The sequence below is a fragment of the Diceros bicornis genome, chromosome 1 (genome assembly GCF_020826845.1).
Source record: "Diceros bicornis minor isolate mBicDic1 chromosome 1, mDicBic1.mat.cur, whole genome shotgun sequence".
In the NCBI taxonomy this organism is placed as follows: domain Eukaryota; kingdom Metazoa; phylum Chordata; class Mammalia; order Perissodactyla; family Rhinocerotidae; genus Diceros; species Diceros bicornis.
This window is the reverse complement of record NC_080740.1, coordinates 51,280,381-51,307,969: the sequence shown is the minus strand read 5'-3', so window position 1 is coordinate 51,307,969 and position 27,589 is coordinate 51,280,381. Positions and strand designations below refer to the sequence as shown.

Below are 27,589 nucleotides of genomic sequence, written 5' to 3'. Positions count from 1 at the left end.
GAGCAGGTACAAGGGTGGGGGTGGGCCAGCGTGGCACCAGAGTGGTGCCAGGTTCAGAGGAAAGAAGCCACTCTTGGCCCTCCTCCCACCCAATCAGAGAAGTAGCTGCATTATGTGGCCAAAGGCTGACCTCAGCTCTGTTCCAGCCTTTAGGACAGCCTGACCTGAAGCCCTCCCTTAGTGCATACTCTATAGCTCTCCTTGGCAGCCCCTGGTGAGCCTCCAGTTGCCAGGCCACTGGCTGCCATGGTCTGAACCTGGACCTCTGAGATGTCTAGGTGACCTAGGGTATGGGGCAAAGGGAGGTGGTCACAGAGAGACAACCTACCACCTCTGCCCAGTAGGCCCCAGGTCTCCATGTCCTCTTGGGGCTGATCACACTGGTCATGGTGGGAATTGGCACTGTATCGGTCTCTGTTCCTGGGCCTCCCTGATCTCTAAAGAGATGCCATGCTTGTGTACTTTAGCCCTTCTTGGGCCTCAGCATGTTAAGCAGCTGGGGGGCAGTTCACTTGGCCCATGGACCACCCCACAGTATAGAATGTCCATCCAGGTGTCCAGCAGGCAGGTGCAGGTGGCACCCCCACCCTGCCCTCCTCCCTGGCACAAGGCCTGCTTATCTCTCTGCAGGGAATGGACCCTGTCTTGGCTTCAGAAAGCCCAAGCAGCCTTATCAGTGGCTTTCCTACCAGGAGGTGAGTGACAGAGGACAGACCCCACCCTGTCTGCCCACGCAGACCTGGCACTTTGGGGGCTTGTGGGCACCCTGCTGGGTCTCAGAGGGTCATTTTTTCCTTGCCTGGCCTGCCTGCCAAACTCCTGGTAGCAACCTTGCAGGGCTTCCAGCATACCTGGGTAGGGAGTCGGGGAGGTCTCTCAGACCTGTAGGAATCCCACCTGGGGGCCTCCTGCTCCTGCTGAAGAGTCCTTGCTTTCCCATCACTTCCTCGTGTCTGTGTGCAGGTGGCCGACAGGGCTGAATTTCTAGGGTCCGGACTTCTCCAGCACAATTGTAAAGCATGTACAGATCAGTTTATCGGCGTTTTTGCACAAAATCGGCCAGAGGTGAGCATCTGCCTTGACTGGTTTTGGGTACCATAGAACAGCTCTGCTCCCACTTTGTAAGGCCTGGGACAAGAGGAAAAATGGAGGTCCTTGGTCCATGCCACCCCCTACTCCCTTGGCTTTGCCCCTAGTCGGGAATGGATATCCCAGCCAAGGTCCATCCACACCCCACCCAGCCCCACAAACAGCTGCTCCCTGAGCCGTGGGGAAGGAAAGACCTGAGAAAGAAGCCTATGCAAGCCCTGGAAGTGGGTATGGGGCTGTTTAGGGTCCCAGAATTCCCTGGGGCAAGCATGATCTAGAAGGCTGTGGGTGAACAGGCACAACTGGGTAGCCTCATGGATTCCTTGCCACATGCAGAGAGCCAGAACAGAGCCCTCTTAGCACAGGACCCAGAGCAAGGACCCTGGTTGCCTGGGCCTAAGGGCAGTACAGCCTTCCTAACTGCTCTGTGCTCCCCTTCCCCTGACCCGTGTATCTCCACAGTGGATCATCGCGGAGCTTGCCTGCTACACATATTCTATGGTGGTGGTCCCACTCTATGACACCCTGGGCCCTGGGGCTATCCGCTACATCATCAACACAGGTGAGCCCACCACTGCCTCCTCCTGCCACTGGCAGCCAACCCCCAGACCCCCACCTCTCAAGTTATGCTGATTATCTGACACTAATAAGCACTTTGCTTCCACTCTCAGAGAAGGCTAGGGGCTTCCACTTTGGCCTGAGTCTGGCTGTCCCCAGTTGGACTCCACCTAATGGCTCCTACCACAGGGCCTAGCTGCCAAGAAGGAGCCTCTGCACCAGCTCCCACACAGGCTTTCAACCCTCTGTGGTTTACTGCAGCTTGGGGCAGATGCTGGGGGTGGTAAATATCTCAAGCAGACCTGGGATGATGGGGGCTGAGCCTGGAACAAAGGAGTGCTTGGAATCTGCTCCAAGAGATTCCCTGACCTTCTGCCCTTGGCTCTACCGAGGCTCCATGCACTTTCCTCTGTACACAACACACAGCCCACATGGCCTGTCTTACATATTTATTTGCACACAAGATTTGGCACACCTAACCGATGGTTCCACTACCCAGCACATGCTGCCCATAGTCACAGCCTGTGCTTACACAGCCTGACTCTCCTTGATGGTCCCTGCAGCCGACATCAGCAGCGTGATCGTTGATAAACCTCAGAAGGCTGTGCTTCTGCTAGAGCATGTGGAGAGGCAGGAGACTCCAGGGCTCAAGCTGATCATCCTCATGGAACCGTTCCAGGAAGCTCTGAAAGACAGAGGGCAGGAGTGCGGGGTGGTCATTAAGTCCATGCAGACTGTGGAGGTGAGGATCTGCTTCTGGGCTATTTGCTGGGCCACAGCTGATTGGCCACTGAGCCAGAGCTGCTGGTTATCTCCCTTCTCGTACCCTAGGGTGGATGTCTTGGGCCGTCAGGATGTGTCAGGGTTAAGACAGGGCAGGCTTCACAAGGGCTAGTGGTGGGTGGTGGGGTTGGTGCCCACAGGCATCCTCTAGGTGACAGGCTCAGTTGGCTGGCACAGTTAGTGACATAGGCACCAAGAGGTAGATGGTGGTGCCAGCCTGCCCCAGAGCTCATCACATAGCCTTTGGAGCCTCCTCATTTCCAGCCAGCTGTCAGCCTGTCTGAGCCTAAGGACTGTAGACATGAGGTCCAGGAGTCTTAGAGAGGTTTGTGCCAATGTGTCCCAGACCTCCAACAGGCAGCAGAACCAATTTTTCTGTGCATGGTCTCCCCAGAGATGTCAGATTGGTGGCAGCTTGTGGCCTGCTGGAATGGCACAGAACAGCCTGGCCTCCAGGGCCTCAGGCCCTGCTCAATAGCAACTGAGCCCCACTATGCCTTACTGGATCTAGGCCCCTCCAGTTCTCCTCCTGCCTCCCTGTCTGCTCCTAACTGTAGCCATAATGCCTGTGCACTTGCACCCCTGCATGGATTTAGAGCCATACCTATGCTAGCAACCCTCATTGCCCCTCCAACCCTGACCACTTATTGGGAAGCCCAGGCTGCCCAGCCATTCCATCCTGAGCATGTGTCCAGGTGTACCATGGGCACCTCAAGCCATCTCCCCCATTGTGCATGTGCACAGTGCCTAGGCTCTCCCTGGGCCTCAGGCCCCCTGTCTGTAATGTGTGGGGTGGCCTAGGCCTGGATGTGTGTCTGAGGAGAGGCCACTGAGGTGGTGTCCCCACATGAGCCATGTCTGGGCAGGGAATCCTGAACTCTGGGCCTGGCAAAGGAGCAAGGTATACTGTGCTGAGTTTATTTTGATTTTTTTTTTTTTTTGATTGATGAGAACTTTTGAACATTTAAAAACAGTATTTTCCTCTTCCAGGACTGTGGCCAACGGAATCATCACATTCCTGTGGTAAGCTTATCTGCCAGCAGATCTTTATTGAGCAAGGTAGCATGCAGGGCCTGTCCTCACAGACCCCCTCACTGTGTGCAGGGGCTGGGTAGAGAGGCCAGGGCAGCATATCCATGTTAATGAGCAATTCAGGAAATGCCCACTCGGGGCACCCAGGATTTCTGTGGCATCTGGATCTAGAGAGGACCTGCGACAGGAATCAGACGTTTGGGAGGGAGAAAAAGGGGCACCCAATCCTGGCCACCCTTGGTTCTCCAGTAACTTTTTTTGGGGGAAATCTTATTTTTTCCCCTTGAACATAGTGAACTTTCCAGAGGGTGGGATGGACAGAACCAGAAGTAGACCCCAGGGCCAAGTGGCCTTGTGGCATCTGCTGTCTTTGTTCATCTTTGCTTTGTGAACCTTTCTGTGTGTCGTCCCCAAGTGATACTGCCTGGGGTCGAGTCACCAGTGAGGATCCCTTTCCCCCGGGGCAGGGCATGTGGGGGTTTTCAGCTTGCTAACAAGGCCTCTTGCCTCCAGCCTTTCCTCCAGCTCAGCCCTTCCCACTCCCCTCACCACCCCCATGGCTTTCTCATACACAGGCCCGAGCAGTCACATCCCTGCTTCACAGGGCCCTTCGTGGGTAGCCCTTGGTGTGTGCCCACCTCCCACACACTGTGCCCCAGCCTTAGATAACTGCTCTTTGATCCCTCAGCATGCCCTTGTCTCTTGTGCCTCTGCCTGTACCCGGGCTAATTCCTCTCCCAGAATGCGCACCCTCACTTCATCTGGAGACATCTTGCTTGTCCTTTGATCTCAACTCTTGTCATCTCCTCTGGGAAGCCATCTTTTACATGCAAGCAGACGTGGTTGGGCTCCTCCCGATGACTTAAGGACTATGTGCTCAGTGCCAGGGCAAGGACCTGATGCAGAACAATCTTGGTGACACAGTGGGCAGCTCAGTTCCTGAGCTATACCTTCTGTTCCCAAGCTTAACCCCAGACATTTGAGAGAAAGTGGGAAAGAAGGAGGGAACTGGGTCACATCCACTAGAAAGGTAAGGTCTTTGTTAGAGGCCTAGATGTGGCCACTGCAGCCCAATCCAATCTAGAATTCAACTCAGACTCCAGTGGGGGAGGCAGGAGGACTAGGTGTGAGGATGGTGGGACAGATTGATGTCCCTGCCCCCATTAGGTTTCCTCAGCTTCTTTTCCCCTTTCCTGGGGACTTGGCTGCCCATGTTGCTGACTGCAGCACACAGGGGCACACACATGTGCCGACACATACCCACACCCACATACAGTGCACACACATGGAGGGAGTGCACAGAGGGGCTGGCTGGTGGAGGGGCCCAGGGATCTTGGGGCCTGGCTGGCCACACCGGGTCTCTTTAACACACGCCTCTTCTCACCTCTGCAGCCCCCAAAGCCCAGTGACCTCTGCATTGTGTGTTTCACGAGTGGCACGACAGGTAAGCAGAGGCATCCAGATCACCAGCCAGGGCCACCTGCACCCTTCCTTGGCAACATTGGTGAGGTGACTGCAGGGGTCTCTGGTGCCCTCTGTGGGGTGGGCTGAGACTTGTCCTGTGCCTGACTCCAAATGTTGGGTCCCCCCTGCTGCTCCCAGTGCCTAGAACAAGGCAGCAGGGGTGGCTGGATGCAGATGGACAGTGTGGACTGGGAGGTCCAGAGTGGAGGCTTGCCACTTCCTGGAGCTGGGGCCGGAGGTGGGCTAGGCAGCTGGGTCACGTCATTCCTCTGTGAAAAGTCACTCTTACCCCTCTGCCTTCTGCCCCTGCCTGGCCTTTGTGTCAGGGACTGGGGAAGGAGTGTGGGGTTTGGCATCTGAGAGCCTGATTTCAGTCCCACCTCTAGCACTTGCTGGGGGGCTACAAGCCAGTCACTTAGCCTCTGTACCACCACTGTCTCAGATTTCTCACCTGTGGCGAGGGTGGTTAAGGGTGCCAAGTAGGAGATGGGTTGGAGTGTGAAAGGGCAGCACAGATGCTCTGCAGGCTGGGGCTGGTAAGCCATGGGCAAGACTGTCAGGAAGAGAACAAGCAGAAATAAGGCACTCCATGCCTGGTGCTGACAGAGGTGCACACGCATCAGCATTGGCAGGAACAGCCAAAGAAGGCTTCCTGGGGGAGGCAGAATGCACATGAGGACCGTGGCCACAGGCACAGCACTTCGCAGTCTGCAGTGCCCTGTTCACCCTCTCACTGCATCATGGGAGCCTTAGCACAGTCTGTGAGGCAGGCAGGCACGGGGACTGTCCAAGGGGATACCACCAGCAAGTGGAAGCAGAGGACTGTGCCCTGCTCTCCCAGCTCCCAGCCCAGTGCTCTTTCCATCGCTGCCTCTCCATCTCATCTGACGACTTGAGAAGTCACTTGCCCCGAATGGGCAAGAAGTTTCCAGCCTTCTTTTTCTAGACCGAGGACTGGGCCACCTTGAAGTTATCTCTTGGTGGGCAGTGAGCTGGGGCTCCACACACCTTCCACAGACGTAGCCTCTAAGGCATTTGGCAGATGCTTGACTAGCCTCACAGGAAGGACTATTCATGTGAGTGGATCATGGTAAACGGCTTTATTGAATTAAGGTGGATTTTTGCCATTAACTCAAGTGGGTTTAAGGACTTCCACCACACTCTGCTAAACACTATCAAAAAAGAAGTGACACAGGCCTCACTCTCCAGGAGCTGCCATCCAGAGCCAACCTAGAATTCAAAAATGCCCTTCAGATTGATGTTACTTTATGTCATGAGTTTCAAACTTGAAATTTTGGTGACATGTCCATCCACCCTGGGTTGGGGAGCAGGTCACTACTGTGGCCTTTAGCTTTGGACCCTCGCCGTCCAAGAGTACCCTCAGGCTTTTAACGAGTCACTTGGTCAGATGCTGACCCTCTATCTGGAAAAGAATTTCACAATGCAGAGATGTGCTGTTGCCCAGCTGGAGAGAGCAGGCCTCATGTCCAATGCTTTTCCAGACTATGGAATCACGATCGAAAGCGGAGCATTCCTGCCCAAGCTCTGTGTGGTGGAAGCGGGATGTATGGAGCCTGGGAAACAGATTGTGATTTAGTGCCCAAGCCTCCCACTCCAGAAGTATGGCTGGTGCCAGGGCAGAGCTGGGGGAGCGAGCAGGCCTCTTGCCGGATGTCACCCTGCCTGGTGACACACTTGGATTTCCTTGGTGTCAGCCTGTGCTATGCCTCTGGTAGTCAGCCTCTTGTCAAGTGCGTCAGCCATGTGTGTCCTCACCATCAACCTCAAATACAGCTTCCCTTCCATGCTGAGTGTCCTGGCTCCCAGCTTCATCAAGAGCCATGTTGTTCTTTCAATGGGGAAAGATGGAAAATATGCTCTGAACCTGACATTTTGCTTATGATTCTGGTGGAATCATTCTGGGAAGATTTTCTTCTTGGCATGTGATGGGAACATCTGTGGAGATTCCCAGAATAAGCCAATGCTTCAGAGCCCCTGGTCAGGCTAAGAAGGCCTAGGAGGAGGTGAGAACTTGGGGTTTGTCTGTACTCAGGGATGGCTAACGGGTGGGTATGTGGTTGGCTGTTCATTTCACAATAACTATTAGCTAAACTGGAATGTGAACTTCACCTGAAAAAAGATAATTTGTAGTTGTAATATAGTCCAATTTGGGAAATTGGGCCCCACGAATGACAGTTAAGATGTTCCCTAAGAGATGTACCTTCTCTTCCCAGAGAAGAAAATACAGTGGTTTTTTAAAACATATCCTTTTCAGTCTATGTGTTTTTAGCATTCTTCTTTCAATTTATGTAGCTGCATTAATTTAGCTCATTTATTGAGCATCCACTATGCATCAAACCTAGTGTTGGGGGCTGAGGACACAGGGGTGGACAAGACACAGCCCTGCCCTCATGAGCTCACAGCTCATGTCATCAGGCAATTCAAGACAATGCAGTCACTGCCTCGAGGGTCTGCATCCCAGGGTGCATGGAGCACTTGACCACCAAGAGGTCAGAACAGCAGGGCAGAAAGGATTCCCAGAGCATGTCATTTTGCAGAGTCCTGAAGGATTGGCAGCTGAAGGAGAAGGGGGGGAAGGGCATTCTCAGCAGAGGGAACAGCATGTGCAGAGGACTGGTGGCAGGAAAGAAATTGTTTCTTTAAGGGAGAGTTGAGTGAGGAAAAGAGAGGTCTGGGAGCATGGCCTGGGAACACTGGGAGAAGGGATGATAGGGGTAGGAGTTTCAAACGGAGGCTGAGCAGGAGCAGCCAAAGAGGCTGGAGGAGAATAGAATCTGTCAGCCTTGTCTGGTGGCTAAGTTTTACTCATAGGATGCCGCCAGAGAACACCTGCTGGTGCTCTTGGCAAAGGCTAAACATGGGGTGGGGACTGGAAGCAGAGGCTGATTGTGGTGGACTGAGGAGTGAATGGGAGGTGAGGATGTCAGTTCAGCAAGTGTGGACAATTCTTTCAAGAAGCTTGGCCATGACACCAAAAGGCACACTCCATAATTTTTTAGCAGCACTATTTGAATAGTCAAAATCTGGAAAGAGCTCAAATGCCTGTGCACAATAGAATGGTATGCCTACAATATATTATACCTCAATGTTGTGCGAAAGAAACCAGGCACAAAATATTGTATGAATTCTTTTATATAAAATTGCAAAACACAATAAACTATTCTATGGTTTTATTTTTTGTTGTTGAGGAAGATTGGTCCTGAGCTAACATCTGTTGCCAATCTTCCTCTTTTTGCTTGAGGAAGATTGTCCCTGAGCTAACATCTGTGCCCATCTTCCTCTGTTTTGTATATGGGATGCCACCACAGGATGGCTTGATGAGTGGTGTGTAATTCCACAACCGGTATCCGAACCCGCGAACCCCGGGCCGCCGAAGTAGAGTGCGCGAACTTAACCACTACACCACTACCCCTGTTCTATGGTTTTAAGAGTCAGGATAGTGGGGCCCTGGAATGCTGGTGATGTTCTATTTCTTGATCTGGGTGCTCGTTGCACGGGTAAATTCACTTTGAAAAAAAATCTATTGAGCTGTACACTTATTTGGACACTTTTCCATATGTATGTTGTGCTGCAAAGGAAAGTTTATTAAAAAAAAAGATCAGCTGTGAAGGAATGACAGCAAGAGTGGCTTGTAACTTGGGGTTGAGGGAGGGTGAAGTTTTTGTTGTTTTCCTGGAAATACCTGAAAGTGTTTCTTATAGTTGAGAAGGAGCCTCTAGAGATAGAGGAGAGGGAGGTGATGCTCAGTGGAGCAAGGCCCCCAAAGCTTTGATTTGAGAGAGGAGACTTCCAAGTACCAGGAAAGAGATGTGCCCTGCTAGGGAGAAGAAGGGAGGAAGAGAGGTTTCTGGGAGGCCAGGAAAATGTGGGGAGCCCTCTTCTGTGGAGGAAGAGTCAGGGTCCTGGCTTGAGAGTGAGAGGAGTCATGAGTAGACCGGAATCTAAGGGGGCACAGTGTGACAGTTTCTGTGAAGAGAAACCCTCTGGACTGGAGGCCGTTGAGCCTCAGGGGTCACAGTGTGGGAGGAGTGGAAAAGGTGAGCAGCTGGATTGGCTTGGTGGGGTTATCAGAGTTGTGTGCTCAACAGGAAGCCTGGGAGCTGAAGCACTTGGCAGGAGAGTGGCTGAAGTGGCTGAGGGACACCAGAGTCCAGGTTGGGAGGGAGGGATGAAAGGAAAGGTAGGCTGGAGAGGGTCACATGTCTGGAGTCCTATGAAAGGGTCTCAGCATGAGGGAGCTGGCCGGGTCAGTTCTTAGTGGTGGCAGTGGGGCTGGGAGGCTGAGGAGCATGTGGAGGCCACTGGAGTGGGGGCATCTCTTCTATTCCAATTGAGGGTGCCCAGGAAAGCCCAGTCATCTGCAGTCATTTAGCTGAGCATGTACATGCCCCATCAGCCCTACAGCTGTGGCTACTCAGAGGCAGGCTCTCTGGGGAAAATGCTTCCCTTGACCTATTCATTTTGCACCATTTGATTCAAGACTTGTGTGATCATAGGCGTAAAATTACATCTCGGCACTCCTGCTGTGCGGCTTTAGGAGAATTTCTTAACATCTCTTAAGCCTCAATTTCCTTGGATATTAAATGAATACATCTAATACCTGTATCATGGGGTTGTTTCAAGAAATAACTGAGCTATCATAGATGAAATACCTATCACAGTGCCCCCATTAGTGGGTGTTCAGTAATTGGCTGCTATTATAGTTATTATTTGTAGTCCTACTAGCCCTCAAGTCTGATTTTTTAAAAACTGGTGGATATGGGGTTGATGAAAGTAAGACTCAATCCTAAAGATGACAGGAGCCTTTAGCAGGGAGAGAACACTCTATCTGTGTTATAAAACTTCCAGAGCACTTATGTCACCAGTATCCTTTGTAACCCACCTTGTGTGAAAGTGGAAACAAGCAGCCAGAGGAGGCCCCAGCCAGAGGGCCCAGCACTGCTCCCAACCCCCGCTCCCACTCCTGCAGGAGAGACCTCAGGCGCAGCTTCACTCCACAGCTGCTCTCACTTGGAGTCAATGTCCATCCAGGGCAGGTCTTCACCCAGTGAAATACCTCTCATATCAGCCATGGGTGGCCTACCCAGGAACACCAGCTGAAGCCAAAATGCCATTTGCAGAACCTGAAACTAGGAGAATTTTTTCCTTCAGCAGATGGAAAGAAAATGAAATACAAGGATGACCAGCTTATGCGTAGAAGGTGGGAAATGGACAGTAGGTCTCATACTGCTGAGACGTTGGGGCCTGGGTGGGAGCACCTCCCACTGATGTGGCACCAGAAAAGGAGAGAACCAGAGGAAATGTCGATTCCGCAACACTGCACATAGATCTAGCTAGGAATGCTTTGCCTGTTCCTCCATGTGAGCAACTTGGAAAATTTTCCATATCATGTTTAAAAGAAGTGCTGCCAGAGGTAAGTGCTTGTCCTGAACCAGAGAAGCAAGCAGAGCCTTTCCAAAGGCTCGCCTCTCACCTCCCAAGTTGGACCTTGCAGTCTTCTCCTGGGATTTGTTGTCAACGTTCACTTCTCCTTTTCCTTTGGGACCATATCTAGACATGACTTGAGGAAACAATTTGAACATTTCTGGGAATATTTAAAAATTCTTTAACTCAGAAGTTTATAAAATTTCATTCATATACACAATTTGCTTTGTTTACACAAAACATTTGCTTCTAAAAGGTGTAAACTTTTCTTATCATGTTGGAAAGGGAGAGGGCTTGTCTAACTAAGCAGAATTGAATAACTACTACTGTTTTATGTGTTTGGGCCTGAACTGAATGGAGGCTTTAGAAATTTTTCATCAATGAAGACAACTTTCTCTTGAGATTATCAAACCATCCACCCTGAGGTTGTATTAGGCATGAGCAAGTTGGCCAGTCTAGCAGATCTAAAGCTCTGTAGCACAGGACCGTATTTTGTGACGGTTTTGATTTCATGCCTAGTATTTTGGGGATGTTCCTTAGAAACTTCCAAAACTTGAGAATCCACAGGTGAAAATTTCCAGGTGATGCTCTCAGAATGATTTGTTTGCCCAAGGACTCTGAGATTTGTATCTAGGAGACAACTCAGGGAAATTTCTTAATGTGGGCCTGGGTTTAAGGAAAGATGCTGGGATGAAAGAAGGATCAGCAGAGGTAAAAGAGATCCCATGGATCTTCTTCTTTTCAAAAGGAAGATATTTTAACATCTATCTATTAGAAACTGTAACTTTTAAAATCCTGTGTCCCCAAAATCACCTCTGTGATTTGCAATATGGGTGTAAGTGCTCTGGCACGTGGTTAAAACCCTGCCTGCCGCACATCTTGGTCAGACAAAGATTGTGCCATTACTGATGCTCTTGTCTCTGACAAATGGGTTACCAGTAAGTTGAGCAAACAGGCCTCATTGGATATAATTATGAGAGCAACTTTATTTTTGTCTCCATCTGTTCCTTTAAACTTGCTCAGTGGAGGTAGTTATTTTTTCTGCCCTGGCATAAAAAGTTAGGCATCTTATGCCTTTTCTGGTCACCCTCAGGTAATAAAAACTCCCATGGTTATTGTAAGTCACAAACACAGTCTTCATTCAGAATTACAAGTGTCAGTCTGTCTCATTGTGCCTTCTCCCCTCCCCAGCTTGGGCTGGCTGCAGGCTGGGTGGGGAAGATGTGGTCCGCCTTTCCTCTCTTCCTCTGTTGTTTCTCCTCCTCCTCCAGTCTGCTAATGAAAGTTTCTGCCCTCTCCCACCAGGCAGAAGTGGGGAGGGAGAGTAAGTAAGTGGGAAAGGGAAGTTGGGAGATGATTTGGGGCAAACATTTAAAACTCGCTCTTTGTTTCATGGACACTTTCAGGAGTTCTCTTGATGTAGGCCGAGCCCTTGCTTTGGTTGTCTGCTCCCTACTCCACTTCAGCTTCTGCCTCTGCTGTGCACTTTATAGCTTTCCCCTAATGGGGGGGAGGGGTCTCTTTGCTCTGGAAAACTGGCCTTTTGGGCAAGATTCCTTTTTAACCCACCATTCCCACCACCACCCCCTCAGACTGATGTTCCTTGTGCAGATTCCATATCCAGTCCCTGGGATTTATTATTTTTTGGCAGCTACAGGCTTCTTTACCTTTCTCATTGGGTCCCCTCACTGCAGTGAACACAATCAGGCTCTGAAGCAATCCCCTTAGGGTCTAGGTTAGCTTGGGTTTCAGGTTGGGGTTGAGAGGCCCCCTCATTCCTTCCCTTTTAATGGGCTATAGAACTCAGCGTAGCTCTCTCCAAAGAAATCCTTCTCACAAATTCTCAATCTCTCTTATTGAGGTGAAATTCACATAGCATAAAATTAACCATTTTAAAGTGCACAATTGGATGGCATTTAGTACAATACTCTGTTAATCTCTACTCACTTAGCCCTTTTATTACCTCTTTCTAGATGAGGGTTGCAAAGATAACATATTGGTTTATTTGATATTTTCTGGGTAAATTCTGCATGTGGTCTGGCCTCTCGCTTTTGGAGTTTCACAGCTATTGTATCTGCTGCCTCAGTGGAAACTTCTAATTTAACATCTTTTGTACATGGATTATATCCTTAGATCATATAGAAGCCCTATGAGGTTGGTATCATTGTCCCTATTTTATAGGTAAGGAAAATGAGAGAGGAGAAATGGCTTGCCCATGTTATACTAGCTATGAGAGGCAAGGTCAGGATTTGAGCCCAGTCAGATCTGCCCAGCAGCAGCAGCAGTGTTGCATCCACTCTGACATGAAATAGTGGCCAAGATGGCCTCTCTCTCTACCTGGTCTCTGGCCTCTGAGTCGTCCTGGCAGTCCCAGGCTTCCTCACAAGCAGTAGTGAAAGGTCGTGCCAAAACAAAGCAACATCGTCTGTGTCCCATCTCTGCCGATAAGCAGGCGGGAGGGGCTGCTTCAACTCTGTACCTCCACCCCGGCCTGAGCCTGGGGCCTTCCCACCTGCTAGATGCAGCAAGGAAGTCCTCTGCCAGCTTGGCTGCTGGATTCCAGACTCTAGACCTGCTCAGGCCCAGAGAACAGCACAGGGTACTGGGTGTATGGGAGGAGACTGGGGGCCCAAGAGCCTGTGCTCCCTGAGGAAGGCAGGAGAGGGTAAGGGGCAGGCCACAAGTAGTAAACCCCTCAGGTCTCGAGGCATTCCACCTGTGCAGCTGTGTCACCTGCCTTCCGATCCCAGGATGCGGGGAGCCTCATAGTGGGCTTCAAATGTCTACAGGATGAAGGTCCCGAATGTCTACAGGATGAAGGTCCCACCAGAGGCTTGGCTGGACAGCCCTGGATGTCTGGGACTGCCAACTCAGGTGCTGTTTTCAAGGAGTGACCCTTGAGCTTCCAATTAATTTGGCTTCTTGCTTTCTCTTTTCAGGGAACCCAAAAGGGGCAATGCTCACCCATGGAAACGTGGTGGCTGATTTCTCAGGCTTTCTGAAAGTGACAGAGGTGAATAAAGTAGACTCACTAATGCAGGTGTCTCTTGAGGACACCCTCCGGTCTCAGAGGCTTTTCGTGTTTGTTTTCTTTTTATTTTCCTGGTATAATCTGAACTGCCTTTCATAGGCAGGAGTTTCCATTCTCATTAAAGCAACCCTATTTTTACAGACCTTTTTAACCCCAAACACTGAAATGATCCATACCTGAAATATATTCAGTTGATTTCTGAATGCTCAGATCCCAGAAAGAAAAACCTGTAAACCTGGTTTTCCTTTTTCACTTCAAAAATTGAGATATCTGTGGTTTCGTGTGTACCTTTATTTAGAAAGTAGTCCTTAATAACTTACTTTTCAAGTATGTCAGGGTTTAATTCAGTTGTTTTGTGTTTAAGGACTACTAGAGTCTGAGAAACTGCGGCAACTGCTAATTTATAAGGCTGTAATTAAAAAGGTAAATCAGAAATCAAAAAAGCTTGATATATTGGCCTGACAAAAGCATGTTAGCATTTTATAACCAGCTAAAAAAGAAGGATCTTTTCCCACAAGTGGTGAGTATCCAAATGCCCTATAGTTTCCTTAAGGAGAAAGGCATGTACCTTTTCATATAAGTTATGCTTTTTCTCCACTGTGGAGAAAATCACTATCCACATTCATGCCAGAAGGCATTATGGAGCATGTGCCCCAAACAGTTATATATTTTGGTAGAAAATAGTGAAAGACTGTTGGTGAGCCCAGGTCAGGAGCCATAAGCCAGATTCCCAGGGCTTGTCCAAATGTGTCCAAAAGCCAGCCCAGGAGTATGACGGCCTCTGCAAAAAGGCTGAGAGCAGGGAAGTCCAGCAAAGGAGAGCTCTCGAAGGCACGGCCTGTCTTGTCCCTGAGCCCAGGCCTTGTGCAGGCGCCCCTGGCCGGAGTAGCCCCTGCCCTGAGGTCAGTCCCATCTGTGAGATGTGGGCTGGAGGGGCGCAGCAGTCCTGCCTCTCAGCCATGGCTTGTGAGACCTGGTTCAGCCATCTGGGACTTGGTCTTGCCCCCAGCTCTGTCCAGGGCTCGTACCTTAGCCACAGTTGGTGTAGATTTAGGGTTCTCTGGGTCCCTTTCTCTGTAAGAAGGACTAGGAAGTGCTGACAAGCCGAGACCCTCTGAATCGCAGCAGACTGACTGCAGTGAGGTGCAGGCCTCCCGAGAGGAGACTTCTCTGCGGAGCTGCGCTCTGCTGGTTTATGTGTGCTTCATTTGGCTCTTTGCTTCTGCAGATAACCTAGACCCACTGGCGCTGCGACCTAACACTCCGCTTCCTACGCTGCCTGTCTCTCTGTCTCTCTCTTTTCTTTCTGCACCTTTCTTCCTCCTCTCTCTCTTTTTTTTCTCTCTCTCATCTCACCTCTCTCTCTGTCCTCCCACCCACCTCCCCATTTCCCTTCCCCCTCTTCCTGTTTGCCCCTCCAGGACCATTTCTCTTTATTGTTTTATGACTCTCTTGTCGTCTTCCTGTCAGTGTTTTCTTTCCTTTCTGTCTCCCATGCCCGGCACCTGCAGAAAGTGATCTTTCCGAGACAGGACGATGTGCTCATCTCCTTCCTGCCTCTGGCTCACATGTTTGAGAGAGTAATCCAGGTAAGACGCCCGCCTGACTGACCGGGCCTTGCCTGGGCTCCTTCTGTTCTCTTACAGAGTCAGTGGGCTCCCACTCGTGCGGATGTGCACATTTCCTATTTGCCTTTAGCACACATGTTTGAGCGAATGGTGCAGGTAAGGCCCTGGCCCCAGGGAGGCAGAGTCTGTGCCCAGAACCCAGAACCCCAGAAGGCTGTCACTTGTCACTGGCATGAAGTAGCACTAAACTGCCCTGTCCTCTGAAGGTACCTCAGGGGTCAGAGGACCTTGACCACCCCGCCCTGTCCCTCCTGAGAGCATTGCTCCAGGGAAGATCCCAGGCCGGCCTTGTCTTACCCATGTACACGCCTCGGCTGAGAGAGGCCCCAGCTGATGCATCTGCTCAGAGCACTGCAGCTTTGCAGAAGTGCTTTACTCTTCTAGCTCTGGGCATTTTGGCTCCATATATGGCGAAATGCTTATATTCCATAACATCCATAACTCACGAACTCCTAAAAAAGAAAACAAGACACAAAAGTTGGGGAGTCAAACTGTCATGGCCCCTCAGGCTGTCAGTGGTACTGGCATCATGAATGGCCCTGAGACAGGCCTTGTAGGGGCACAGAGAGAACGGAGGGGGGTGTCCACATGAGGTCGTGGGCACAAAGAATTCTCCATGTGTGTCACTCAAGGGATCAGCCTGTGAATAAACTGGATCTTCTAAGCCTCTCCCATTTTGCCTGGGGGGAGATCTGGTATTTTAGGGTATGCTTTCCAGCTTTCCAGACCTGGATTAGAATGCCAGCAATTACTGTGAACTGGTTTTGTGACTCTGGGCAAGCCCCTTTACCTCTCTGGCCTTTGCATTCCTCACCTATAAAATGGAGACTAGAAGTACTATCTCTTCTATAGGGTTGCTATGAGCATTAAAGAAAGGAACATATATTAGGCCCCTGGCATACTCTTAGTCCCATTAGCAACCAGCCAGGCTCCCCCCTTAGCCTCCCAGAGCCAGCATTAGCAGCGTCTCCAGTACTCATGGGTATTGCACACCCTTCAGAGTTGGTGAACTGTCCCTGGGAAAATCCACAGACTCTCTGAGACCTGGAGCAGACCCAATGATAGGGTGTAGTATAGCTCAGAGACCTGAGTCCCCAGGGAGGCCCCTGTCCAGAGTTTGGGAGTGAGCATGAGGGGCAGGCACCAGTGAGACTGGCTGCTCTGGCATCTCCCAAAGGCTCAGGATTCCACCCTGTCTCCTGCTGCTTCAGTCCGTGCCTGAGTGCAAGTTAGTGGGAAGGTGGTGAGGTGGGGGGGGGGGGGGCGTTGTCACCTCAGATGGCATTCTTCAGTGTCCCGACAGACCTGGGTTAAGGGGTCATGGGTGCCCTCCATGTAAGGCAGAACTTTGGACAGCTCTGTACTGCAGCCAAGAATGACTGCCCTGAGGGACTCCTCCCTTCTTGTCCTTTCCCTCCAGTCTGTCGTCTACTGCCACGGAGGGCGCGTCGGCTTCTTCCAGGGAGACATCCGCCTCCTCTCGGATGACATGAAGGCTCTATGCCCCACCATCTTCCCTGTGGTCCCACGACTGCTGAATCGGATGTATGACAAGGTGAGCCCTGCAGGGAGTCTCTGGCCACTCTGAGGAGCTGCATATCTGCTTGTACGAGCAGGATCTGGAGCCCCATGAAGGCTTTCAACACCTCCAACCCTCAGGTCCTGGAAGTTGCCTCTTCTCTTGTATTCCCTAACTCTCATCCTTCCTTCTCTTGTTTTCTTCCTATTCTCCAAAACCCTGGTTGGGGAGATTTTTTTTCAGGAACTCCTATCCCCACAACGTGCCCGGACCTTGGTAGTGTTAACCTTTAGCTGGATGTCACACAATCAGTGACCTCCTACAGGAGCAAAATAGAGCATGGCTTCCCTGCTGGCCAGTCTGGGCCTTCTTCCTGAGGGATATGTCTAGAGTTGGGACATACAGACCCGACAGCTGTTTCCAACTTCTCTTCCTTAGATCTTCAGCCAGGCAGACACACCATTAAAGCGCTGGTTCCTGGAGTTTGCAGCAAAGCGTAAACAGGCTGAGGTCCGGAGTGGAATCATCAGGAATGACAGTATCTGGGATGAACTCTTCTTTAATAAGATTCAGGTAAGAAAATGAACAAGTGATTCAATGGGTGACCTTACAGAAGAATTAGAGAAGTTCATCCCAGTGGCCTGAATCTTATAAAATAATAACTCATTTGCTAATGAAATCAAAGCTTAAACTACCACTGAAATTTTAAAGGACTCGTTTTTGTTCTTTAGAGATGTGTTATATTTGCCAAAAGGCAGCCAGCAAGAAGGACTCCTGAAAAGTAGATCCCTTGACCTCCAGAGGCATCAGGGCAACTTTGCCCTTGAGTGGTCATGTCTACCAAGGAGCTCCTGGGGCCTGAAGATTCTCTTGCCCCTCCCTGTAGCCCTGGCCATAGTGGCTTTCCAGCAGCTCTAGGTTCTAGCCAGATGACCAAGAATCTTCTTTCCCGTTCATGTTTCCTGTCCCTTCAACTTCTCCCAAACCAGGACAGTCATAAATTACTCATTTCTGTATCCTCACTAAAGTTTTCAAGCTATGCATTTCTCAAGGAATTGGTAGTTAATTAGTAGCATTGCTCACTTTTTTCTTACTATTCTATTTTTAGCTATGAAAATTAATATTTAAACTCTCTTGGCTCAACTTACAGAAACAAAGTGTTTAAAGAATTCTTTGTCTTCTACAGTGCATAGTAAATAGAGCATAGTATTGATTTATAAATGAAAAAAGGCTATGCCATTAAGATGGAAGTGGGAAGAAATTGTCCTAAGTACTTGTTTTGGATGCTGGCAAGTGATGGGAGAGCCAGCTATGTATTTTAAGGAAGAAAGAACGAAAATTATAGAATACCACACAGGTTAATGGCACTCATCTCTAAAGACATAAAAGAGTTGACCATATGGTGCGTCGAGTTGCAAAGCTGATTGGATTGATTCATTTGGAAGAAGAAGGGACTTCCTTAGCTCATGTGTTATACAGCCTCAGGCCTTCTCTCTGATCCCTATCCTAGGGTCCAGGTAGGGGACAGTTGTTGAATGTTGAATGGATGAGGCCCAGATGGGCTAGATGCCCACTCTGGCAGCACAAAGTTCGGCAGGTTCTTCTCTCTTTCCACAGGCCAGTCTTGGTGGGTGTGTGCGGATGATTGTTACTGGAGCAGCCCCCGCATCACCAACAGTCCTAGGATTCCTCCGGGCGGCTCTGGGCTGCCAGGTATTGCCATTATGTGGCCTTCCCTGGGAGCAATGGGATGTGTGTTAGGGCAGGAAACCCATTATACTGTCTACTCTAAAGAAAAAGATCCTGGAGGCAAGATTTTAGTGGAATAAAAGCTCCCTCTTCTGAAGACGTAAAAAGCCCAGAGCCAATGAAAGCCAGGATGAAATTGTGACATTCTGGAAAGCCCAGGTGTATCCACTCTGGGAAAAAGGATCAGATAAACTATATATGAATCATCAATGTGCTGGAGAACCTGTACCACACCTGTAACAGCATGTCTGCATTTTCCAGCCTGCAAAATATCTCCCAACCCAGAAAAGGAGCACAAGGGAGGGGGATGAAAGTCCATTTGTGTGTTTTTATTTGATTCAGTAGGTTTTGTTATCTCTAAAACATCCATTCCTTACATTTATCCATTCAATTAATATTTAAGTTCCTACATATGCAGGGTATAGTAACATGATTGTGACTGATGGGTTTTAAGTAAAGTGAGCACATATATTTCATAAATGTGCATGCTTAAATTTCTATACTTTAGAAGGCCTGGGCTTCTTACACTGTCCTCTTATTCTACACCAACATGGTCTGACCACTCCTAAAGGCAGACTCTCCACATGGCGTATTCCTGCGAGCACACGGGGCTCTGGAGGAGAATATCTTACAGAGACAGAATAAAACGTATAGTAGATTTAAAAATATTTGTCTTTAATACATAGTCTCCAAATGAAAAATAGAGTTAGTGGTTGAAAATAGGTCATAAGTCTTTACCCCAAACCACATAACCTTATCTAACTGTCTGTGGTAACAGAGTAGCCACACCTGTTGTCTATGTTCGGCTTCATCGGGAATTACCTACCTCCAGAGCACCTCCCCTGCCACCATCCCCAGCATGGAGTGGCCTGATGCTCAGTGGGAGTTTAGCTGCCTGGAAAGGGCAGCAGGGGGGTATAAGCCTGCAGTGTGGTTTCCGTGTTTTGCTTGAAGGTTTATGAAGGTTATGGCCAAACTGAGTGCACAGCTGGATGTACCTTCACCACACCCGGGGATTGGACCTCAGGTAGGATGGACTGGAGATTGGGGAACGGTTCACAGGGCACTGCTGAGTTCAAACAGCAGGCTCTAAAACTTCCTCATGGAAAGTAAATTTACATGGGCGCTTAGGAAAAAAGCAACATAAATAGAAGTAAAACACTGATGGTGGTTATGTCTGGGTTGTGGCATCATGGATCTATTGTTCTCTTTGTTACATATTTTTGTATTTTCCTACTATTTTTTTAATTTTTCTATTTCTTTTAAAGATAAATAGAAGTCATGTTAGAAAAAAAAAAAAAAAAGCAGTAGATCACAAAATACAGCTCCAGGTGGAAAAATGCTTATAATATCAGTAAAAATCAATATATTGGATTTTATAGATCCTAATAGCACACAGCCTTGCTTATAGTCATTTTAGAATGAAAGAAGCAGGCTATGAATTGGATATGATTTAGGAAGGAAAGGCAAGTTCATAGTGGCCGGAGCACTTTTTCTTAAAGGGCCATTTCTGAGACCCTTTGGGAACTATGGTCTCCTGTGATGTTAATGCCTAGAAGGTAGCAGCAACCTCAGGAAGTAGCAACTCCTATCCACACCCTCATTCTGAAGAGACTCATCTTTTAGGGCAAGTAGGAAGCAGTGGGTAGCCTATGTATTGTCCATCACCAAATTTAGACCAGACACTGGAAGAATCTGAAAACCATTCAGCAAAAGAATTCTTCAGGATACCAACTTCCTCTGTGAGCCTAGGGCCACTCTTCCTGCTTAAGTTTGCTCAGCTACAAACTGGAAAACTTAGGGTGATGTGCAAGTAAAAGAAATATGCTCAGTAATGCAATACTGTTTTCAGAACACCTTGAGGTAGTCAGCAGAAACATGATAGGTGGATTCTAAATTGAAATCATATTTGGCCAAGGCAAGTTAAGAAGCCTTTTTTCCTGAGTTTTCTCTCTTTAAACTCTAAGTTAATAAAGCCTATTTTGTAACATTCTTTGATCTCTCTACCACTGGCAAATCTACTACAAGGACTGTCTTTTGAGGTTGTGGTTCACTAACTTTTTTCTTATTGCTGCCAACATATTTACTGATCATTCTCACATGTTCTTTTCCTTTTGGACAGTTTCTTCCCTCTTATGTCATCCTCTGCATTTTCTTACGTAAGACTTTTGAGGTTTTGCCTTTTAATTCATCCTTACCATAAAAACTTGCAAAGGCTATTGAGTATGAGAGGATAGATGTCTTTGTACAATATTATAAAGGATTTGGCAGCCTCTCATTTAAAAGAGAAACCAAAGAGTCACAGCTTCATTTATCATTTATGTGGTTCACTTTTCTTTCAGAACTTTGGCCAGCACCTGATTAAAAATCCTCCACCTTGCCAGTGAATTCTGTAACAACCACAAAAATTACTAGAAAATGACTTAGATGTAATTTCGTGTTTGAAGTATGTAAGACCAAGAAAATCTGACGTCTTATTTTTCAGGGGCAAGTTACCTTGTCCTTGTTTTCCATTCCTTTGTTACTCAAAGTGTAGTGTGTGGACCAGAAGCTTCAGCATCACCTGGGTGCCTATGAGAAATGTAGAATCTCAGGCCTCATCCCAGACCTACTGAATCAGAATCTACACTTTAACAAAGATTTGTAGATGATTACTATGCACATTAATCAATAGTCTGGTGACTAGAGGAAAAGCGATGATGACTATATTTTATGATCTCCAAACTGAACCATGTGATCTGACAATGGGGAAAATATTTTAATATGGGGACTATTATAAAAAATCCTGCCTGCATGGTTGGTGTGGGTATGAGCCCCTCCACGGACCCTGTGCAGGTTGGTGCTGGGCCAGGTGCACCTGTCTAGCTCTTAAATGTAGAACAAAGGCCCAGCAGAGGTTGGCCTCTCCTTTCCAGAACTTTGTTTTATTGTCAGCAGTTGCCTATGACAAATGCCCATGTTAGGGTGCATTGCTTTCTACCCATAATTCCCCACTTTGACCACTTGGGGGGTTTTACGTGGCATGGAGCATCTTCATTGCTGAAATTGATCTGAACACTGACAAATGCCATATTACTCCGGTGTTCTAGGGCACGTAGGGGCACCTCTGCCCTGCAATCATATCAAGCTCATCGATGTCGAGGAACTGAACTACTGGACGTGCAAAGGAGAGGGAGAGGTAATCTTAAGCATTTAGCCATTCATATCTGTGGATGCTGCATGTAGTGAGCAAAAGAAAAAAAAAACAATGGAAACGGAATTATTTTCCTTTTACCCTGTGTGTAAAATCACCTTAAATTACTGATTGATTTGATTCAACTGAATTCACATTCCCACTCCTGTTTATGAAGCAATCAACTGCCAACGCTGGGAGTGGGCTGCTCTAAGTCAAGATTTGGAATTCCCAAACTTTTATTTTTGTTTTGCAGGGGAAGACTCGCCCTAAGCTAATATCTGTTGCCAATCTTCATCCTTTTTCTTCCTTTTTCCCTCACAAAGCCCCAGTACATAGTTGTGTATAGTTATAAATTCTTCTAGTTCTTCTATGTGAGCCCACGCCACAGCATGGCTACTGAAAGACGCGTGGTATGATTCCACGCCCTGGAACCGAACCTGCACCGCCAAAGTGGAGTGCACCGAACTTTAACTGCTAGGCCATCATGGCTGGCTCCCAAACTTTTTTAAAAATCCATTTTTTTTTCTTGCCTAGTATGGCCTGCTACTGTGTATCTATCCCAGCAGAAACATGACCAGTTGTAAATAGGCCAGATGGCATAGATAGAGCTAGCCTATACTTGTTCATTTTGTGGGAGTGGGTAGGAAAGCTGACTGTCTGGTCATGAAGCAGGGGGCTCAAGCATCTCTGGTAGAACCAGCCAGCCATCAGTATCTGATGAGACCCCATCCAGTGTCACAAAGCAGTATATGCTAAAAGCAAGGGGGTTCCTAGGAAGGAGAGATGGCAGAGGGAGGTCTGGGGTAGCCAGGGCAGAGAGAAAGGATGGCCAGGACGCTGCTTGAGAGAAGGCAGGAGACAGTTCAGACAGCTGGTGGCTGTTCCTGTCCTTTATTTCCATCACTGCAATTTCCACAGTGGGTTTCCTGAGGGATAGCGTACGGTATTCTACACGTCTGATGACAGCCTCACATCAGGAGTCTTTATGCTGTGGGCTGACAGAAACCCATGTTTGTCCCTACAGATATGTGTGAGAGGACCAAATGTGTTCAAAGGTTACTTGAAAGATCCTGACAGGACAAAGGAGGCCCTGGACAGCGACGGCTGGCTTCACACTGGAGACATTGGGAAATGGCTGCCGGTGCGTATGTTTGGAACTGTGGAGCTCCAAACATTTTAGTGTTGGGAGGGGTATAATCTGATTCACGCCTGAGGCAGGGGTCTTCTCCATATCTTCCCTGACAATTAGTCGTTCAGGAACACCTCCAGGGATTGGAAGGTTATTCTTTGCCTTGCCCCCAAAGCTTCATCCTCCACATTCCTGATGAAGGTGATAGGGATCTTTGTGGGAGGGTAGGGCTGGAGTTTGAGACCCACTCCCTATACTTAATGGTTTCCAGAAAGAGATCTGACAGTGCTGTGGAGTCTAATGGGTGGAGTAGAAGGAGCAGGGGGTTCATGGATCTGAGAGATCTGAGAAAGGCAGGGCCTGGGAGCCCATGGATGCTAGCTCCCAGCTGAGGGATGGCACTGAGCAGTGGGAAAAGCTTGAAGCTGGATTAGAGGAGCCTCTGGCTCTGCCAGAGGTTGCGCTTGTGACCTTGAGCAAAGCCTCACCCATCTGGGGCTCCATAGTGACTCACTTGTAGAATAAGAGTGTGAGGCTATGTGGCATTCTTTGCCTCTGGCCCCCAACTTTTAGCCAAAACCAGTTATTGTACCTTATTCTCTCATCTGTAAAATGGGGACAATAACATTGCTTTACCTCTATGGTTATTGTTGTGAGGAATAAATGAGATTATATCTATAAAGCACTTAGCACAAAGCCTGGCCCATAGGAGATGCTTAGATGAAAGCTATGAACAGAAAAAGGCTCTGTCACTGAAACTGAGATCCCTCACCTGAAGCAGCCCACCCCAGGGACCTCTCCATGTCTCTGGGAAGTTGCTAAGGTTTTGAGCGGACGTTCTGAGATGCTGAGTTATCGGGCATGTGAATGACATTGAGCCCACCAGGGGTCTTCTGGGTGGGCGAGCTGATTTGCCCCTGCTTGGATCTGTGTGCTTCCCTTTGATAAACCCTTTTTCCTGCAGCAGACAAGTATGTATCCCTGGTGAGTGTCCTGGGCCAGGAACTCTGCTCAGGGGAGAGGTGTGTCTTTAGACAGTTCCCAACCCAATGTGATGGGGATGAGCTGAGGGCCATGCTCACCTGGAGAGAGGCAGAGGAGGACTGACGCCTTCTGGATCTGAGTCTCAGGATATGAGTCATGTTCCAAGGGAAGAGGAGAGAGTGGGAAGGATAGTCAGGGCAGGAGTCATAGCACATGCTGAGTGAGAGACACTAGAGGTGTGAGGCAAGCAGCTCCATCTGAGGCCCACAGGTGTGGAGAAGGGAGGCTGGAGAAGCAGCAGGGCCCTGGACACCAGCAGAGGGTGGATTGTCCCATCAGCTAAGGAAGTTTAGACTTCAGGGCCCCTCACTTGTATAGACCCCTTCCAAGGCACTTCCTTTTATATTATTTTTCCTAAAGAGGGCCCTCAAAATTGGAAAAAGCTTGAAGCCCCACAAAACCTTAAATCTGCTGCTGATGCCCTGTAACTTGGGTGAAACCACTCACCTTTCAGAGTGTTGGAATTAATTCATGTGAAGCACCTAGTATTGTGCTTGAACTCAGAGCCCAAGAGAGCAGGCAGGCAGTCTGTGGGAGTTCTTTTTTTTTTTTAACTTTTATTATTTTGAAATAGTATTATATAGATCACAGAAAAGGTATAAGCTTCTGATCCAGAAAGACCTGATTCAAATCCCAGTTCTCCTACCTCCTAGCTGTGTGGCTTTGGAGGAGTTACTAACTTCTCACTTTTATCATCTATGAAATGGAGGTAATGATACCCAGCTCATGATGCTTTGCCATGAGGACCAAAGAAGCCAGTGTACAGAAAGTATGTGATGTCCAGCCTGGGTTTTGAGTAAAATGGGGCCTGCTTGTTTTTCTCTTCTAGAGAAATTGCTCTGGTTCTGCTGGATCGAACAGATGGAGCAGGGACAGAGTGTATGCAGAAGTCCAGTCAGGAAGTGATTTTGATGGGAGGAGGAGGTGGATGTGAGAGGGATTTATGACTGAGGATGGATGAGCCTGACTGCTAGAAGTCCCAGAAGAGGCAATTAGCAAGGCCATCTCCAGATCTGGGGCTTGGGCACTGGGACGGGCTTGGGCACTGTGACAGGCTTGAGAAGGACAGTGATGAGCTTCTTTGGGGGCACGCTGCATCCTGCTGGGCAAACCGCCTGGTTTCTGAAGCATTCAGAGGACAGTTAAGTTCTGGGTCTGGAGCTCAGTGAAGAGGTCTGGCTGGAAGCTCAGACAGATGTGGGAGTGGCCAATGAAGAGGTAAATGGCGTTTACCTCAAGGAGCATTGTCAGCGTAGGTGAGGAAAGTGCAACATTCAAAGGTTGAGCCAAAGGAGAGAGACCCACCTAAACATCTCAGAAACAAAAAGGTCGAGGTGAGTCAGGGAGGCGAGTGGAGGTCCTGGAGGCCAGGGACACAGGCACTCACTGACCAAGGGGTGACCTGCCTGCTGCAGCGGTCCTGGAGGGGTGAGGACTCCTAATGCCATCTAGCTCGTCAGGTAGCAGTCACTGAAGGCCTCTGCCAGAGCTGTGCTATATGCTGGGAGATGGAGAGACCACTCTTTGGGAGTGGAGACAGTAGCTGGAGCGAGAGGCCTAATCATGATTTAAGGAGCAAATCTGAAGATGCTGGTGAAAAAAGGGACGGCAGCTAGAGCAAGGGCCTGGGGGAGAAGGGAGCCCTGATGGGAAGGCAGGTGGGCCTTCTGAGGCAGAGGGCACCTGTTGCTGGGCACAAGGGTGGCAGGGGTGGGTGGGGGGTGTGCGTGGGGTAAATGCTGAGGGGAAAGGACAGTGGGCACTCAGGGCCCACCAGAGCTTGGGAGCTATCAACCTGTGGTGCACGGTTGTTCCCTCCAGCCACACAGTGGCTCCATAAGAGCAGAGACGTCAGAGTGAGGAGCAGATCCAGGTGGGGTCTGCAGGGTGGGACAGGGCAGGAGTGAGGGGCTGTGGCACTAAGGAGTAGGGGTTCAGGCTTGGGAATGCTACCTTTTTATGAAGCTGTTTGTCTAACTCCACAGGCAGGAACTCTTAAAATTATTGATCGGAAAAAGCACATATTTAAACTTGCTCAGGGAGAATACGTTGCACCCGAGAAGATTGAGAACATCTACATCCGGAGTGAGCCTGTGGCGCAAATCTATGTCCATGGGGACAGCTTAAAGGTGATGCCTCTATGCTTCAGTCTTCCCAAGCATACTAGGCCTGCTGAAAAATCTAGAGTTATCTTGGAATAATTTCCTAAGTATTTGATATTTGATTAAAGTGGTAAACATTAATTTCCAATCAGACACCGGTATTCTCCTACATATTAGATCATGAGAGAAAATTCCTTTTTAAAGGAGAAATCTTAATTGCTTATAGTTAGGTAAATTGCAATTAGGTAAATAAGTTGCTTGAAATAGTAGTAATGAACATTCCCACTGCTTTTAACTTATATTCGACCTACTTCCAAGAGGAGTTTTGAGGTAAGATGCAAGATCTAGGGTTTCTACTGTTTTGATTTTAAAATATTCAAATGAACATTACAGATAAATGGGGACAGTATTGCAAATAATGGTACTGATGATAATATAGCTTATTAGGATTAAATTATTTGGAGAGAATTTATATTTATTCTTTCAACATCATTTAGATTTGAAGTCAGAAAGATCACTGTGAATATATTCTATGCTGTTATTGGACTTATAAATTAAATATTAAATTATTTCTGAAAAAATCCTTTAAAAAATTAAAATAGAGTTCTTCACGAATGAGGACCATATTAATGAAACAATTTCAAAATGGTCTGGAAATCCTGAGGAACATATGTCGTTTGGGTCACAGAGTTGTTTGATTAGCATCCTAAAGAGGTACTTAAGATTGGCATGAGAATCAACCGTACATATCGGCCCAACTTTACTGATTCTTAATCTCCTTAAGCTTATTCTTTATTAATCTTTTTACAAAGATTATATCTTTGTAAAGATATATATATCTTTACATATATATATGTAATATATCAGAAAATATATAATATATCAGGAATATATTATATATCAGAAAATAAACAATCAAGAATGTGTAATACATTAGTAGGAATGTTTCATAACATCAACATGAACTTATTTTTAGGAAAGGGTGGAGTCTGAGAATACCAAGAGATTATTTTTAATCCTGGGCCACAAATAACCACTCTAAAAGCTTTGTCATTCATGACTGTGTTTTTCTTTGGTGGGAAATACAGGCCTTTTTGGTGGGCATTGTTGTGCCCGACCCTGAAGTCATGCCCTTCTGGGCCCAGAAGAGAGGAATTGAAGGGACGTATGTAGAGCTCTGCACAAATAAGGTCAGTACCTTGGAGCTGTTCCCTGAAAGGTTGCTGGGCCTTTTATGACACTGCATAATGAGAGGAGAGAAAAACAGTAGACCTGAGAAATTTGAACATATAGGGAAATTTCTAACATTATTTTATAGATGGTGGGAATCATAAGCCAAAGGTTTGTCTTTTTTGTAGTTGTTGAAGGAACTCATATTTCTTCTTAGAAAGTTTGATAAACTATTGAATTTTAGAGCCAGGAGACATAACAGAAAGCTTGTCCAGCCCTGTTGTTTTACAGCTTGGAGGAGAGTCCAGAGAGAGAGGTGATTTGCCCCGGGCCCCACAACTGGTTAACAGCAGTGTCAGATGTGAGCACAGGCCTTCTGACTCATTGACCATGCTCTTTCCAAATGTGAGGTGGATTTTGTATCTACCGGGCTTAGGGAGACAGTCATAGAATTGAAAAAGTAACAGTTTTTCCCACTTAGAGCATTAGCCACTCACACCTTCCAGAAACCTTCTCATGGCACATGTAGGGTTTTATGGAGGAGGATGTGGCTCAACATCAGCTCCTTCCAATCCATGGTCCATTCTCGGCAGCAGCCCTGGACCCTAGCACTCCCACTGGGCCTTGGGCTCTTCTGAGGGTGACAGGACCCCCAAGACTCACTAGGCTGA

General features: G+C 48.1%; 1 protein-coding gene across 4 annotated transcripts in view; it reads left to right on the top strand.

The window, feature by feature from the left end:
• Positions 1 to 27,589, top strand: part of ACSL6 (acyl-CoA synthetase long chain family member 6) — a 58,757-nt gene that overhangs the window by 19,858 nt on the left and 11,310 nt on the right. For 3 of the 4 annotated variants that reach the window (XM_058540036.1, XM_058540043.1, XM_058540052.1), the window contains exons 4-19: positions 631 to 695; positions 964 to 1,065; positions 1,552 to 1,651; positions 2,211 to 2,389; positions 3,421 to 3,453; positions 4,855 to 4,906; positions 13,311 to 13,384; positions 15,049 to 15,126; positions 16,451 to 16,585; positions 16,988 to 17,122; positions 18,167 to 18,262; positions 19,253 to 19,325; positions 21,388 to 21,476; positions 22,498 to 22,614; positions 25,632 to 25,775; positions 26,837 to 26,938. In XM_058540036.1, coding sequence (XP_058396019.1) covers positions 631 to 695; positions 964 to 1,065; positions 1,552 to 1,651; positions 2,211 to 2,389; positions 3,421 to 3,453; positions 4,855 to 4,906; positions 13,311 to 13,384; positions 15,049 to 15,126; positions 16,451 to 16,585; positions 16,988 to 17,122; positions 18,167 to 18,262; positions 19,253 to 19,325; positions 21,388 to 21,476; positions 22,498 to 22,614; positions 25,632 to 25,775; positions 26,837 to 26,938 — 1,574 coding nt within the window. Of the gene's footprint in view, positions 1 to 630; positions 696 to 963; positions 1,066 to 1,551; positions 1,652 to 2,210; positions 2,390 to 3,420; positions 3,454 to 4,854; positions 4,907 to 13,310; positions 13,385 to 14,913; positions 14,992 to 15,048; positions 15,127 to 16,450; positions 16,586 to 16,987; positions 17,123 to 18,166; positions 18,263 to 19,252; positions 19,326 to 21,387; positions 21,477 to 22,497; positions 22,615 to 25,631; positions 25,776 to 26,836; positions 26,939 to 27,589 lie in introns of all 4 variants that reach the window. The other variant, XM_058540026.1, reaches the window with a different exon arrangement.